The sequence below is a fragment of the Podarcis bocagei genome, assembly GCF_964188305.1.
Source record: "Podarcis bocagei genome assembly, chromosome: 15".
NCBI classification, from domain to species: Eukaryota; Metazoa; Chordata; class Lepidosauria; order Squamata; family Lacertidae; genus Podarcis; species Podarcis bocagei.
In genome coordinates this window covers 37,894,909-37,908,823 of record NC_138141.1, presented here as the reverse complement: position 1 = coordinate 37,908,823, position 13,915 = coordinate 37,894,909, and the positions used below count along the sequence as shown (strand labels likewise).

General features: G+C 49.3%; 1 protein-coding gene across 8 annotated transcripts in view; it reads left to right on the top strand.

Moving 5' to 3' along the window:
- The window catches only part of SGSM2 (small G protein signaling modulator 2), an 80,271-nt gene that overhangs the window by 46,214 nt on the left and 20,142 nt on the right, over positions 1-13,915 (top strand). For 5 of the 8 annotated variants that reach the window (XM_081172886.1, XM_081172885.1, XM_081172883.1 and 2 more), the window contains 8 exons: positions 261-406; positions 1,485-1,619; positions 3,916-4,040; positions 5,244-5,311; positions 5,929-6,092; positions 7,275-7,410; positions 8,421-8,555; positions 12,894-13,044. In XM_081172886.1, the coding sequence (XP_081029012.1) occupies positions 261-406; positions 1,485-1,619; positions 3,916-4,040; positions 5,244-5,311; positions 5,929-6,092; positions 7,275-7,410; positions 8,421-8,555; positions 12,894-13,044 (1,060 nt within the window). The remainder of the gene's footprint in view (positions 1-260; positions 407-1,484; positions 1,620-3,915; positions 4,041-5,243; positions 5,312-5,928; positions 6,093-7,274; positions 7,411-8,420; positions 8,556-12,893; positions 13,045-13,915) is intronic. The other 3 variants (XM_081172889.1, XM_081172888.1, XM_081172884.1) reach the window with 2 other exon arrangements.

Here is a 13,915-nt window from a genome sequence, read left to right as displayed (position 1 = left end):
GAGATAACCTGGGAAACAACTTATTTGCCTCTTCCTTTAGACCAGGGATGAGGTCCTCCAGACGTCATTGTACTCCAGATCCCACCAGCCCCAGCCAGTATGGCCCAGTAGTCAAGGTTGATGGGCGTTGGGAGTCTCACAACATCTGGAGCCCCCATCAGTGGCTTAGATCTCTTTAGCTGAGGAGAAGCTACTGGCTTTCTTCCACCCCAAATGAGTTTCCCAATTCCATTCTCTCTCTCTCTTTGGTTTGTTCTCAGTTGGACCCTGTGCCCTGGAATACACCAAGCTGAAAACAGCCGACCACTTCTGGACAGACCCCTCGGCCGACGAACTGGTCCAACGGCATCGCATCCACGGAGCCCACGGCCGGCAAGACTCTCCGTCCAAACGGCCGGCGTTAGGAGTGGGTCCTTTTTTCTCCCTGATGTGGCAGCGCAGCCTTTTCCATCCCATGGCCCTTCAGATGTTTTGAGGCTATAGCTTCCATCAGGCCCAGCCAGATGATGGGAGCTGAGGTCCAGAATATCTGGAAGGGTGTGGCAAACATGGTTATAACCCATTTAGGCTGCATGCACACTGTATGTTTTGGGCACTTTTGAAGCACAGCTCTACCCCACGAATCCTTGGAAGTGTAGTGGGACTCCTTAGGGGCACCCGCCCCTCAGACTGTAAATACTATAGAATCATTGAATTGTAGAGCTGGAAAGAAATGTGCATCTGTTCCATATAGGGATCAGTAATATCCAAAGGCAACATGATGACCAAGTACCACAATGTAATGTCAATATAAACACTTTATATAATCTATACAGAACACTGAACAATATGAAATATGCACTCTCTGCAAAACCAAATAAACAGAAATCTTCTAAATCTCTGAAAGTCACAAAATATGCACTCTTGATGACTTTCAGAGATTTAGAAGATGGGTGGCATGCTATTATTATTATTATTATTATTATTATTATTATTATTATTATTAATAATAATAATTACAAAAGCATAAAACTGAACACTAAAATATCTGGACTTCTGAATACTCTTCCTTGGACAGTGAAGCCCATCAAAATCAATAGGATTTCCTTCTGAGGAATTCAGATGGCGGCCTTGCTGCGAAATGTGACGCTGTTCCTCTTTCGGAAATCTAATATGGGGCGAAGCTTTTGTTGTTTCTCCCACCCCAGAAAAGGGCACTTCTCTTTGGTGTCTTGTATCACCATTGCGCATTGAACCAGCATGGCCAGGGGGACAGGATCAGGCGATGGCTAGCAAGGGATGTTGGGAGTTATAGTCCAAAACAACAACAACTGGAGACACAAGCTTGGGAAACCCTGGGTTAGGGTAAAGCCAAGGAATAACCACAACTTAACAATGAAAATATAATTAATGTGAGGCCGCCTCTCTCAACAAAGCAGGAGGTTATTCACAGTTGCCCATTGCAGCCAACGCAACGGTATCCTTACGTGTTTTCCCCACCCCAGATACGGAAACGGCACTCCAGCGGAAGCATGTCGGAGGATCGCTTTGCTGCCTCGGCTAGAGATTACGTCGAGTCGTTGCACCAGAATTCCCGGACGCACTTGCTGTATGGAAAGAACAACGTCCTGGTTCAGCCCGTAAGTGCTTGGATCGTGTGGCGTGGGGCAGAGGAGCACATCTGCCTGGGGTGACGTTTCATATTGGTGTTAGAAAGAGGAAACCGTGCCAGGAATCCTGCTTCTGTTCCCAGCCCCCATACAGCAAGCCCCCATACAGATCCTGCCCCCTGACTTGCGTGCGCTAGAGAGAGGTATGGGGGCTTGTTCAGTAGGGCTAGGTGATGTAACTCACCTGCTTCTTCCTCCCCTAAGGTAGAGAGAAAGAAGCAGTTGAGATACATTCCGTACTGTGATATACAGTGGAACCTTGGTTCTTAAACTTAATCCATTCCAGAAGTCCATTTGACTCCCGAAACCATTTGAAAACCAAAGCGCGGTTTCCGATTGGCTGCAGGAGCTTCCTGCACTCAAGCGGAAGCTGCGTCGGACGTTTGGCTTCCGATAAACGTTCGAAAACTGGAACACTTACTTCCAGGTTTTCAGCGCTCGGAAGCCAATTTGTTCATCAACTAAGCCATTCAAGAACCAAGATTCCACCGTATCAGCATATCGCGTATTTAGCTGCTGATATATCGCAGTGCTGGAAACCAGATGTTGCCCAGCCCTGCTGTACCTTTAAAGCAGTATCAAACCCCTTTAAGCAGCTGGGCCTTCACCCAAATAACTCTCCACGGGAATCTCTGGGAATTGTAGCTCTGGGAGGGGAATAGGGGCCTCCTTGCAACTCTCAGCACCCTCAACAAACTACAGTTCCCAGGATTCTCAAGGGCAGGCCATGACTGTTCAGAGTGGTATGATACTGCTTTAAATGTGCAGTGCAAATGAACCCAAGGTAAGTCACTTTTAGCCTGTTGCCTTGATAATCCCAATAATGTACTGAAGGAGAGAAAAGAGTCTGGCGAGGGGTGTATATTTATTCACCTCGTTTGCCAATATCACGATCTCTCCAGAATCTTGGCTGTTAAGTGCATGATCACAAGCCAGCTGGGGACATGTGCCGCTTCACGTCAGAATTAAAAGATATGAAGTGGACACTGACAAGGGAATTCATTTAAAGACATGAGTCACAAACAGGACAGAGAGGGTTGGAAGCATTGCGATGAGTCACCAATTCATGCAAGTCAATGAAGGGAAGGCCAGAATGTTGGCTTCATTTACATCTAGGTACCTGGGTCAAGGAGACCCCGGCTTCGACATCACACGTCTCCTATTTTTGGTCCCCTTTCCTCTCCCTCGCTCTCTGTCTCTTTGCTGTGCTCAACAGGACATCTCGCAGCCTTACTGATCCTTCACAGCTGCCTAGAAGCTGGCTGTGCATTCGAAGTTGAGGACAAGCAACAGAGAAACATTATACCTCCCTCTCTCCTTACAATAGAATTGGTGGAAATAAAAAAATTCCTTCCAGTAGCACCTTAAAGACCAACTAAGTTAGTTCTTGGTATGAGCTTTCGTGTGCATGCACACTTCTTCAGATACTTCTTCAGATTAAGGTGCTACTGGAAGGAATTTTTTTATTTTGACTATGGCAGACCAACATGGCCACCTATCTGCAACTAGAATTGGTGGGACATCTACGGAAGCTGGATGTCGGGAGATTCAGGACTGATGAAATAAAGTCCTTCTTCGCACAGTCAGGGCATAGTTAAATTGTGGGACTCTCTCCCAGAGAAGGCAGCAATGACTAATGGCTTGGATGGCGTTAATAGAAGATTAGATCAATTCTTGGAGGAAAATGTTCTAGTGCTATGAGAGAGGGAGCAAAAGACTTTTCTCTGCCTGCTTTCTGATGTGCAGCCCAGGGCCTCGCCTGCTCCCAGTTTCTTTCCAGTTCAAAGCTGTGCTGTTGAAAGGTTTGAGGCCCTTTGGGGATGGGATGTGCAGAAACAGTGTCCCCAGTAATAATAATACTATAATAATTTATTATCTATTCCCTGCCTATCTGACTGAGTTTCCCCAGCCACTCTGGTCGGCTCCCAACAGAATATGAAAGCACAATAGGACATCAAATGTTAAAAACTTCCCTAAACAGGGTTGCCTTCAGACGTCTTCTAAAAGTCAGATAGTTGTTTATTTCCTTGACATCTGATGGGAGGGCGATTCACAGGGCGGGCGCCACTACCAAGAAGGCCCTCTGCCTGGTTCCCTGTAACCTCACTTCTCACAGTGAGGGAACCGCCAGAAGACCCTCGGAGCTGGACCTCAGTGCCTGGGCTGACCAGGGCTCTTCTCGTTTTTGCGGTATACGGTGTTGCTCTCTTCTACATTTGTCCTAAACTGTTTCCTCTCCTTATTATTTGGCCGGCTTCCCAAACAGAAAGATGACATGGAGGCCATCCCTGGCTACTTGTCTCTCCACCAGTCAGCCGATTCCCTGACTCTGAAATGGACGCCAAACCAGCTCATGAATGGGACGCTGGGGGACTCGGAGCTTGAGAAAAGGTAAGACGCAGTAGTAGCCCTTGCGACCGCTGGGTGTAAGAAAGAAGTCTGGCAGGCAGGGGGCTGGCTGAGAGCAGACTGTGCTTGTTTGGGGCAAGCGCCCCATTCGCTGTAATGCACCATTGGGGAACCTCAGGCCTGGGAGGGGAGTGCAGATGTGGTCCTCCCAGGGCTCTCTGCCCGGCTGTCACAGACTGGCTGGACACCTAGGAATGGTGAAAGGAACCAGCTGGGGAACCCCCAAAGGAAAAAGACTCAGAGCCCAGGGAGTGGTGGTGGGCTGACAATGAGGGAGAAGAGGGAGAAGACTGGGAAGAGGAGGTGGTTTCGGAAGATGAGGGGTAACAGGGCTTAGTGAGCGGGGAGAATCGGTGGTAGAGGGAAGTCCAGAATCAGAGGCAGAAGCTGAAGCAGGAGAGCAGGGAGGTCAAGAGGCAGAGGGGAGTCTGGCTGGTGAAGAGACCCTGGTGTCTCCCCTTCCTGTTGCGACAAGCTCCCCTTCCCCCTAGTCTCCCAGAACCAGAAGAGGGCTGAAATGGGTGGAGCGGTGGCAGGCTACATGCAGGCACAGTCTCTGATTGCTTGGGGAAGGTCCTGGAGAGGAGGAGACATAAACAGGTGTGGGAGGTAGAGGCCTTTAGTCTCTGATTTTCATGGAGTAAGACTACTAGGAATGAGCTGCTTGATCTTCTGCCAAATCTGGGAAGATCTTGCTTCTGCTAATAAAGAGTTAACTTCAGCTTTGAATGGTGTGATTTACTGCTGGGTCGCACTTTGACACTGGCCTTCAGATCTCTTTGCAGGCCACACCCCTCCCTGGCTCTGCTTTGTTGCTCCCTAGGCTAGGCTGTGTCTTTGAACCCTGATACTGCCTCTTTCTCACCTGGGCAGAGGGCAGAGAGGGGCATGTGCAAAACCCCTCTAGCCCCAAAGTGGGTGCTTTTGTGCGTTGTGTTGTGCGTTGCCTTGACAAAAGCTTCAATTATTAGCCAATCAATCAAACAGTAATTAAACAAGTATCTGAAGAAGTGTGCATGCACACGAAAGCTTATACCCAGAACAAGCTTAGTTGTTCTCTAAGGTGCTACTGGACAATCCCTTTTTTTTTTTAGTAATTAAACAAATTTATGTTGGGTTGACAGGGCCTTGAAGAAATGATCACCTCTTGTATTTCTGTTTGTTTATCTTATTACATGCGTTCAGCATCTACTGGGACTATGCCTTGATTGTGCCATTTAGCCAAATCGTGTGCATCCACTGCCATCAGCAACGTAAGCATCATACGCTCTTACTCATGGGGAATCTGGGGAATCTCTGGACCATATGCACTTTCTCCGGTCAGTATGCAGATTCCCCAAGACACATGCCACCTTTTCCAATTTCTTGTTCAGCAGCGTGCAGTCTTCACTCCTCAGGCTGCTGCTGTTCCGCTGCCTAGTCTTACGTGGCCAACAACACGCCTTCCCATTGACTGGAGAAAATGCATATTGCCCAGAGATGTACAAAATTCAGTCACAATATGCACATCATTGAGGGTGAGAGGTGGGGTCTTGTCGTCTGGGCAGCCCAGGACCTCCATACACACTGCCCAGGCTTGCACCCCAGGGAGGTCAAACACTTATGCACATTCTCCAAGGCTTGTTGGGGATTATGCACAATGACAAGAGAATGTACAAAATTCAGTCACAATATGCACGTTCTCCAAAGCCTGTTGGGAATTATGAATACTGACCAGGAAATGTGCTTCATGGAAAGATTATGTGCACATTCTCCCTGAGGCCTGGTAGGAATGTGCCAGGTTTCCCCCCCCCCCACATTAACCACTCTACTTAGATTCCTCTTGACTTACGTAAACAGAGCTAACATTGAGGCATATTCATTCCTGCAGCAGAGCGAGGGGGGACGCTGGTTCTGGTGAGCCAAGATGGCATCCAACGGCCCCCGCTTCACTTCCCACCTGGCGGACACCTCCTTGCCTTCCTCTCTTGCCTTGAAAACGGCCTTCTGCCCCGTGGACAGTTGGAGCCTCCACTGTGGTCCCAGCAGGGAAAGGTAAGCCCTCTAGCCTGGCAAATAACGCCTTCCATATGGACCTGACAGGACAGTAATGGGTAACCTCCAGCCCTCGTGATGTCACTGGACTCCAGTTCCCATCAGCCACAGCAGCCAGCATGGCTGATGGAGAGGGATGATGGGAGTTGTAGTCCAGGAGCATCTGTAGAGTCACAGGCTCCCCATCTATCAGCGGCACCTGTAGGGATCCATGCAGAGTCCCCATGAGCTGTGCGAGGTGCTTTGCAGGCCCAGCAATCGGCTCCCTGTTGGGCCTTCAAAGCTTGCTTAGACCTCCACTGTTTAATTTCAAGCGGCAATTGATAGGTGGCCCAGTCCCCCACTCTGCTGTGTCCAATCAGGGTCTCTCTTCCGGTCTCGACCAACCATATGCTTCCCAGCTCTCGACGGCTATGCACCTCACCCAACCAACTAGTACTCGGTTATATTTCATGAAGGGGGAGGTTGTATTTTGGCAAGCAGCTGCTGAGAACTGCTCCACTGGAGGGTGGAGCGCTGCTGCTTGGGAGCCAGACACCCAGCTGTGCCCTTTTCCAGGATATCCAGTCCAGTCCACCACCCGCAGTTAGTCAGCATTCTGAACATTCTCGGTCCTCTTTGGACTGTTGGAGGATGCAATCGGCAAACCCCAGGATTTCCAAGCCTTCCCAGACCTTTGTGTGTTCGTGTGTGGGGGTGCCATTATGGCTGTATAACTGATGGCACGCCCCCTCTTGCACATCAGAAATTGCTGGAGCAAGATAGACCATTCCTCCTTCTCCATGAGAGGCCAAAAAGAGCCCTGCTAGATTGCACAAAAGTGCCATCTAAGCTAGAAGCCTATTCTCATAGTGGCCAGCCGAATGCTCTTCAGAAGCCCCCAATCAGGTCTTGAAGGTTATATTGCCCTCTACGATACTTGCTGCTCCTTAGCAACTGGTACTCGCTGATAGACTGCCTCTGAACATGGAGGTTTCATCTTAGCACCCTGCTCCATTAGCCACCTCTTCCGGCAATTGACTTCCACATCTTGCAAGGAAGTCCTCCTTTGGCCTGCCCTGGATTTACTGCTTTGTTGGGTAACCCCTTGACATCTAGTGTCATGAGAGAGCGATTTAGAACTCTCTACTACAGCCTCTCTGTGAGTTACATCCTGTCGGATTGCCCTGTTTTACATTGTAGGGCAAAGTTTTCCCCAAACTCCGGAAACGGAACACCCACAACAGGTCTGTGGATCTGGAAGAAATGCCAGTGGCTATGGAGACGGCTGCAGATTACGTCTTCAGGATCATTTACCCAGGCCATAGGCACGACAACAGTAAGAACCTCCTTTGTTTTGATTTTTCATTTTACGTAGATGACGGTAATTTCTTTGGTAGCGGCGACATTGGGGATTTCCTTGAAGTTCTTAATCTTATTTAGAACATTCGCACCGTTCCTTTTTGGCTTAAATTGCCCTCGAGGCAACATAAAAATAGATCACACCATAAAATACAGTGCCATTAAAAAATAATAATTAATGAACTATCATCAGGGTCAGGGATGGGGGACCTGTGGCCTTCTACTTTTATATCAATTTTATTAAGAGTTTTCAACATATGATACAATAAAAACCCAGTTAGTCTAAAAAGAGAGAGACTTACCAGCAAATTGGCATTGCATTTGATTTTCCATGAGAAATTATCACGTACAGAAAATTGTGAGTTGTAGCATTCAATGCAGTCATTGGTAGTGTGCGTCTCTCTTTTTAAAAATAAAAATAAAATAAAATTGAAGGATCTACCACAGGGAGTGAGAACCTGGAACCCTCCAGATGCAGATGGACTCCCAAAACCAACAATCCCAGCCAGCATGGTTAGTGACTAGGGATGATGGGAGTTGTAGTCCAATGATTCATCATGCCATGGATGTGTTAGCTGAGATTCCTTAATTGCAGGGGGTTGGACTAGAGGGTGTTGTGGTCCCTTCCAACTCTACAAATCTGTGATTCTGGAAGGTTGTTTGTGCCATTGAAGGTGGGGGAAAGTATACAGTTGTGTGCAGTCTTCCTTGACTGGCTGAGTAGGCAAGCCAACTTTCAACAGCTTTTGGAAGCACCAACCCCAGCTGTTGCGCCGTCCATGCTCGGCTCTTAGGAATGGATGAATGGGCCTTTGGTTGGAAGGTGGCCTTCCTACCAATCCATGATGTCAGAATCTTGTGTTTGCCCCCTTGTGGAGGGGAGGACCCGGTTCCCTTTGCTTCAGACATGTCCTTTCAAAGCTTGACTGGTGGATCCCAATGCCCGTTTTGTTTTCTTATTCCTCTTTCACTATTTTCTTTGAGCAGTAACTATTAACTACCACCACTTAGCTGCCAGCCGCTCTGCCTCCGTCGACGATGACGAGGACGACGAAGACAAGCTGCACGCAATGCTATCCATGATCTGCAATCGGAACCTCACAGATCCTAAAAGGATGAAAGGTTTTTATCCTTCTCCCCCCGCAACCCCACTCCCTCTTCATCCCCACCCCCTGGCAGCTCCAGAGCAAAACATACTTTCTCACACTCGCACGCAACGTGCAATGGTGCTGGCATTGCTGCAGCCTTGATGTGCCTCCTTCCGGGTCAGAGGAATTGCAAGGAGGCCATCTTGGAAAAAGGGAAACCGAAGAGACCAGTGGCTCTTTTGTCCCCTGTTTCTGTTACAAACAGTCACTAACTCCTTTCTCTTCTCTGCTTAGATCAGCAGTACTCAACCTGTGGGTCCCCAGATGTTGTTGGACTACAACTCCCATCATCCCTGAGCTCTGGCCTTGCTAGCTAGGGGTGATGGGAGTTGTAGTTCAACAACATCTGGGGACCCACAAGTTGAGAAAGTCTGGCTTAGATGGTAGTCTGCGCTCAGTACTCAGGGACCTTGAACCAAAAAAGCTTGAAGACATGGCTGTCCACAGTGGGGTGGCAGTGAAGAAGGGGGTAGTTGCCCCCATCCTGCTGGGCAACCCATAATCCCTACAATCCCAGTTTTCCTTTTTTAAAACAAGGTTTCTCGCATTTGTCGAACCTGAGATGACAGGCAAAATGTGTGTGTTTGTAATTTCTTTAGAGAGCAACTTGCCTGTTCCTTCCTTTTTCGTTATGTTATGTTATGTTATGTTATGTTATGTTATGTTATGTTATGTTATGTTATTATGTTTGTAGGGTTTACTTTGCTGTCCCTCTGTCCCTCCAAATTCCTGCCCATGCCTCTAAGGTGGTGTGTGCAAAGGCCTCTTCAGGCGGACAAGGGAACTGCGGGTATAACATTGGGCCTCCTGATTGGCAGCCTATGTGAAGCCTCCAGATTGGTCAGGCCTGATATAAATACTTGGAGTCGAGCCTTTTTTGGGGGGTCAGATGCCTTTTCTCGTACCAGCATTAATCAAAGCCCAGGCTTATACTGTAGGTGGTGAAGCTGCAACCCTCCAGATGGACTCCCAACACCCATAGCAAATGAACCAAAGGCGATGGGAGTTGTATCACAGCAAGATCTGGAGGGTCGCAAGCTTCCCACCCCTGCCAAAGATGGTGGCACGCAGGTCTCCAGTTTCCACTCCAGGAAAACCATTGTTAAAGTTTGTGGGTCGTAAACCCTTTGACCCACTGAGTCTGCTGCAACGGCCGTGCAATAAATCTGAATTTATTGCCACTCCGACAACCTTCAATGGCGCCCACACGCTTCCACTCGCGCGCTGCCACTCTTCTCAGTTGCCGGATAATAGCAGAGTTCACACACCGTGTAAAATGGCTTGTCTGTGTCGACGTGGTGTCTTCAATAACTCAGCTCGACACCAGTGCTTCTATTTTAACACTCTTTATTTAGGAGCATAACAAACAGAAAAGAAAACCTACAGAATCTAGCTGCATGTTCACAGCTTTCTGTCTCTAACAAAAAAGAAACTACCTTGCTCACATTCTCAGACAGACTGCTCTCCAGAGAGAGCTCAGCCCCCAGAGAGCACAGATCAAAGGGAAATGCCCGGATCGTGTGGGCAGTGCACCCAGTTAATAAGAACATTTCTGGAGTGTTAACTCTTGAGTGTCCAGAACCATAACAACCATTACCGCATGTCTGAATCTGTCCACAGTCTGGCTCCGACAACTGGTATCTGGGCGGATGCAAAACGGTGAAGAAGGCAATTGCGGCGCCAGATCAAAGCCCGAGCCTCTGTCCTCCCATCCTATTCCAACACAGATGGGGGACCATTTGTAGCCTGAGGGCCTCATTCACCTCTGGGGGCCAAATGCTCATGGTGGGTGTGGCCAGAGGTAAAAGGGGGTGGAGCGACAGGCAGTCATGCTACCTGTTGTACAGTGGGCTAGTTTCTACAGATATACCCTCCTGTGTGCAGGCAAGCAACAGGCATGATCAAGAGTTCAAAGACACATCCCAGCCGGGCAGAAAACACACAGGGGTGATGTGAAGTAGGGCCAGTGAAGGGTGTGGCCTGGCTTGAGTTCTCAGGGCCGAACGGAGAAGCTTGGAGGGCCACATTTCTCTCCCCCCCCCCCAGGACTGAGGTTGCTTTGTCCTATGGCCTGGTGCTTTGTCACTCCAGCGCACTCGGTCAGCAACATTTGCTGTCTGAATGAGCAAGCGGGGAAGGGCATGGAATCATAGAATTGTAGAGTTGGAAGGGACCCTGAGGGTCATCTAGTCCAACCCCCATGTGCACCTACATGTCAATAGCTCCACACACCTACGTGCATGTGCGCAAGAGCCACGTGGCATCCAGAAAACACACACCCTCCATAGGGCTGAGGGTGGGGCACTCCAAAACACCCGAAAAGTAGCAACATTGGCAGCCAGGACTGCCATACTTCTACCTCATTTTAAATTGGGTTATTTTTTGTTTTGTCCTGCAGGCTTTCTATAGCCACTTTGCTTATCTCTCTTTGGAGAGAGGAAAATGCGGGAAATAAATCTGATTGCAAACAAGCAAAATAAATATTTTTTTAAAGAAATTTCCCCAAAGTCAGTCTCTCTCTCTCTCTCTCATAAATAAATAAATCTATAGTATCAGGAACATGATTTATTAGGGATAAAAGGAAGAAAATCCATGCACATATAAAATTAGCATGTCAGGAAGAAGTCTCCCTGACTTCCTAGTTTTCAGTGTACGGGGAATGTTTATAGAGGAGCCCAGTGCACATTGGAAATGATGGGACAGAAGGCAAGGAGCCCAACAGTAGGTGGCGCCAGAGCCAATGACAGGCAGAGCCAACTCATGCTAGTTTTGTCTCCCTCCTCTTCCCTGCTACAAGAGGCAATACTGGGACCAAGTATGAGAAAACTGACAGGTTGTTCTGCCAAGCAATGCACATTACTTAAGCAGATGCCGTAAGACCTTGAAGTCCAGAGTCTCTCCTTACCCAGCTTACCCCTGGCGCCTTGACCATTCCTCTGGACAGCATAATGACAGCACTCTTGCACCCACCTCGCTCTCCATTTTGCTTTTGAGTTCCTTGCCACCCCCTTTTGACATTTCTTGCATGCGGCTGAAAATCTGGCCATTGATCAGGAAGATTTGCGGAAACCCGATTTAAAACAAAAACAAAAAGCAAAAACAAACAAAAATGAGCTCTCGTTTCTGTTCTCGATGCTGTTCACTCTAATTCTTCACCAGTTCTGGTACCTTTCATCTGAATTCTTAGGTTCTGTGGGGTTCACCTTAAAAGGATATGGTTTCTTTTAATCAATAAAGACCTTCCAAAGCTGTCTTTTTCTTGTCTTGTGGAGGGGTGGGGGGAGAAGGGGAGGGAAAACCCAAACCACACTCCCCCCCCCCTTTAAGATTGGTTGGCCAAATGGATTTGGGGTGGGGGAAGTTGCCATAAATACTGGCTTGCTCAGCTCCTTCCTGAAGAATTAAGGTGAAGAGCATTTTTTATCCTCCCTGCTCGCTTTTGCTTTAATGGAGTTTGGCTTCTATAGCATGAACATAACATCTCTCTCTCTCTCTTTTTTGGATAACACTAACCGCATTCTCCGTTCCAACCCATATACCTTTCTGTTAACACTTTCTGTTGCAATAATAGCTGAATCCATTAACTGCTCCAACCCTACCCTGAATTAGGCCACTTTTTGGGAACGTGAATACGCACTGTGTCGGCTAGCCAAGTTGCATGTTTTGGAGTTCCTCCTCCGTTCTTATTTTCTAACCCTTTCCTGCCAAAATCTGAAAGCGCAGCTGTGGGGAGATAACCTCGCCAACCCGCCTCTTGCTTGCATGTTTTCCGTACGGCCGCCTGGTTTGGGCCCAAGCCATTTGCCTTAATGGACATCATGGATGAGCTGACAGCCAGTCGTTTATGAAAGGCATCATCCGGTTTAAAAAGAGGGAGGGGAAATAAAGGGGTGGCTGTTCCCTAGCCTGGTGCCGTCCAGATGCCTCAGACTACAACTCCCATCGTCCCTGACTACAAGCCATCTGACTGTGGATGATGGGAGTTGTAGTCCAACACATCTGGAAGGGCACCATGCTAACTGTGCCTTACGGAATCAGAGTCACAATGTTTTCTTTTTCTTTTTCTAGCTATATTTGCCCCAAATGGAGCAAAACAGAAGCAGGGAGAAATCAAAGTGTTGCGACTTGTTGGTGTTGGTTGGGGGGGGGGTATCGGAGGGGAAGCACACTGCAAATCTTTGCAGCGTACTTCTCCTCTTCCCTCCCCGTCAAATCTCAGCCCAAAGGACGCATGATCTGCTCCGAGGCTTCATATCACGCTAAATATTTCTCCCTCTCCCCCGCCTCCCCTCCATTTCTCTCTTTTGCCTAGATATCGGCGACATGTCAGAGATGCAGGGGTTTGGGGCCAGCTTGTTGTCGTGGCAGCTGGACCCGTGCAGCCAGGGGTCCTCCTGCCTCTCGTGCTCCACCGGCAGCTCCCCTTACGACGTTCCCAGCTGCTGCACCTGCATCCACGACAGGTGAAATGAATTGCTCAGGTGTTGACCTTGCTTTTGGGGGGCTCTCTGTGTTAGTGCAAATATCAAAGAATAGTTGGCGTTTCAGTTTGCATACTGCTTTGGAAAGTGCAGATTTTACAGATCTGTGCTTTAAGTGCCTACTGAATTCAATCTCTCCTCCATCCCTCATTGCCAGCATGCACGGTTTGGCGGCAATCGCATGATTGACAAGGGTTACCGTATTTTTCGCCCTATAGGACGCACTTTTTCCCCTCCAAAAATGAAGGGGAAATCAGGGTGCGTCCTATGGGGCGAATGCAGGCTTTCGCTGAAGCCTGGAGAGCGAGAGGGGTCGGTGCGCACCGACCCCTCTTGCACTCCAGGCTTCAGGAAGCTCTGCGCAACCCTCGGGAGACCAGCTCCGAGGGTTGCGCAGAGCTGCCTGCAGTCCCCGGCTCAGCACAGCTCTGCGCGGCCATCGGGAGCAGAGCGCTAAGTCCCGCCCTGCTCCGGATGGCGGCGCAGAGCTGCCTGCAGTCCCGGGATCAGCGCAGCTCTGCGCGGCCACCGGGAGCCGGGGGCGAAGCCCCGCCCCGCTCCTGATGGCGGCGCAGAGCTGCCTGCCATCCCGGGACTGCAGGCAGATCTGCGCCACCATCCAGAGCGGGGCACTAAGTCCCGCCCCGCTCCCGATGGCGGCGCAGAGCTGCCTGCCATCCCAGGACTGCAGGCAGATCTGCGCCGCCATCTGGAGCGGGGCGCTAAGTCCCGCCCCGCTCCAGATGGTGGCGCAGAGCTGCCTGCCGTCCCGGGATCAGCGCAGCTCTGCGCGGCCATCGCCAGCCCCACAAGCTCGGGGGACAGCGGGGAGGCAGAGCGTGCCTTCCCACTG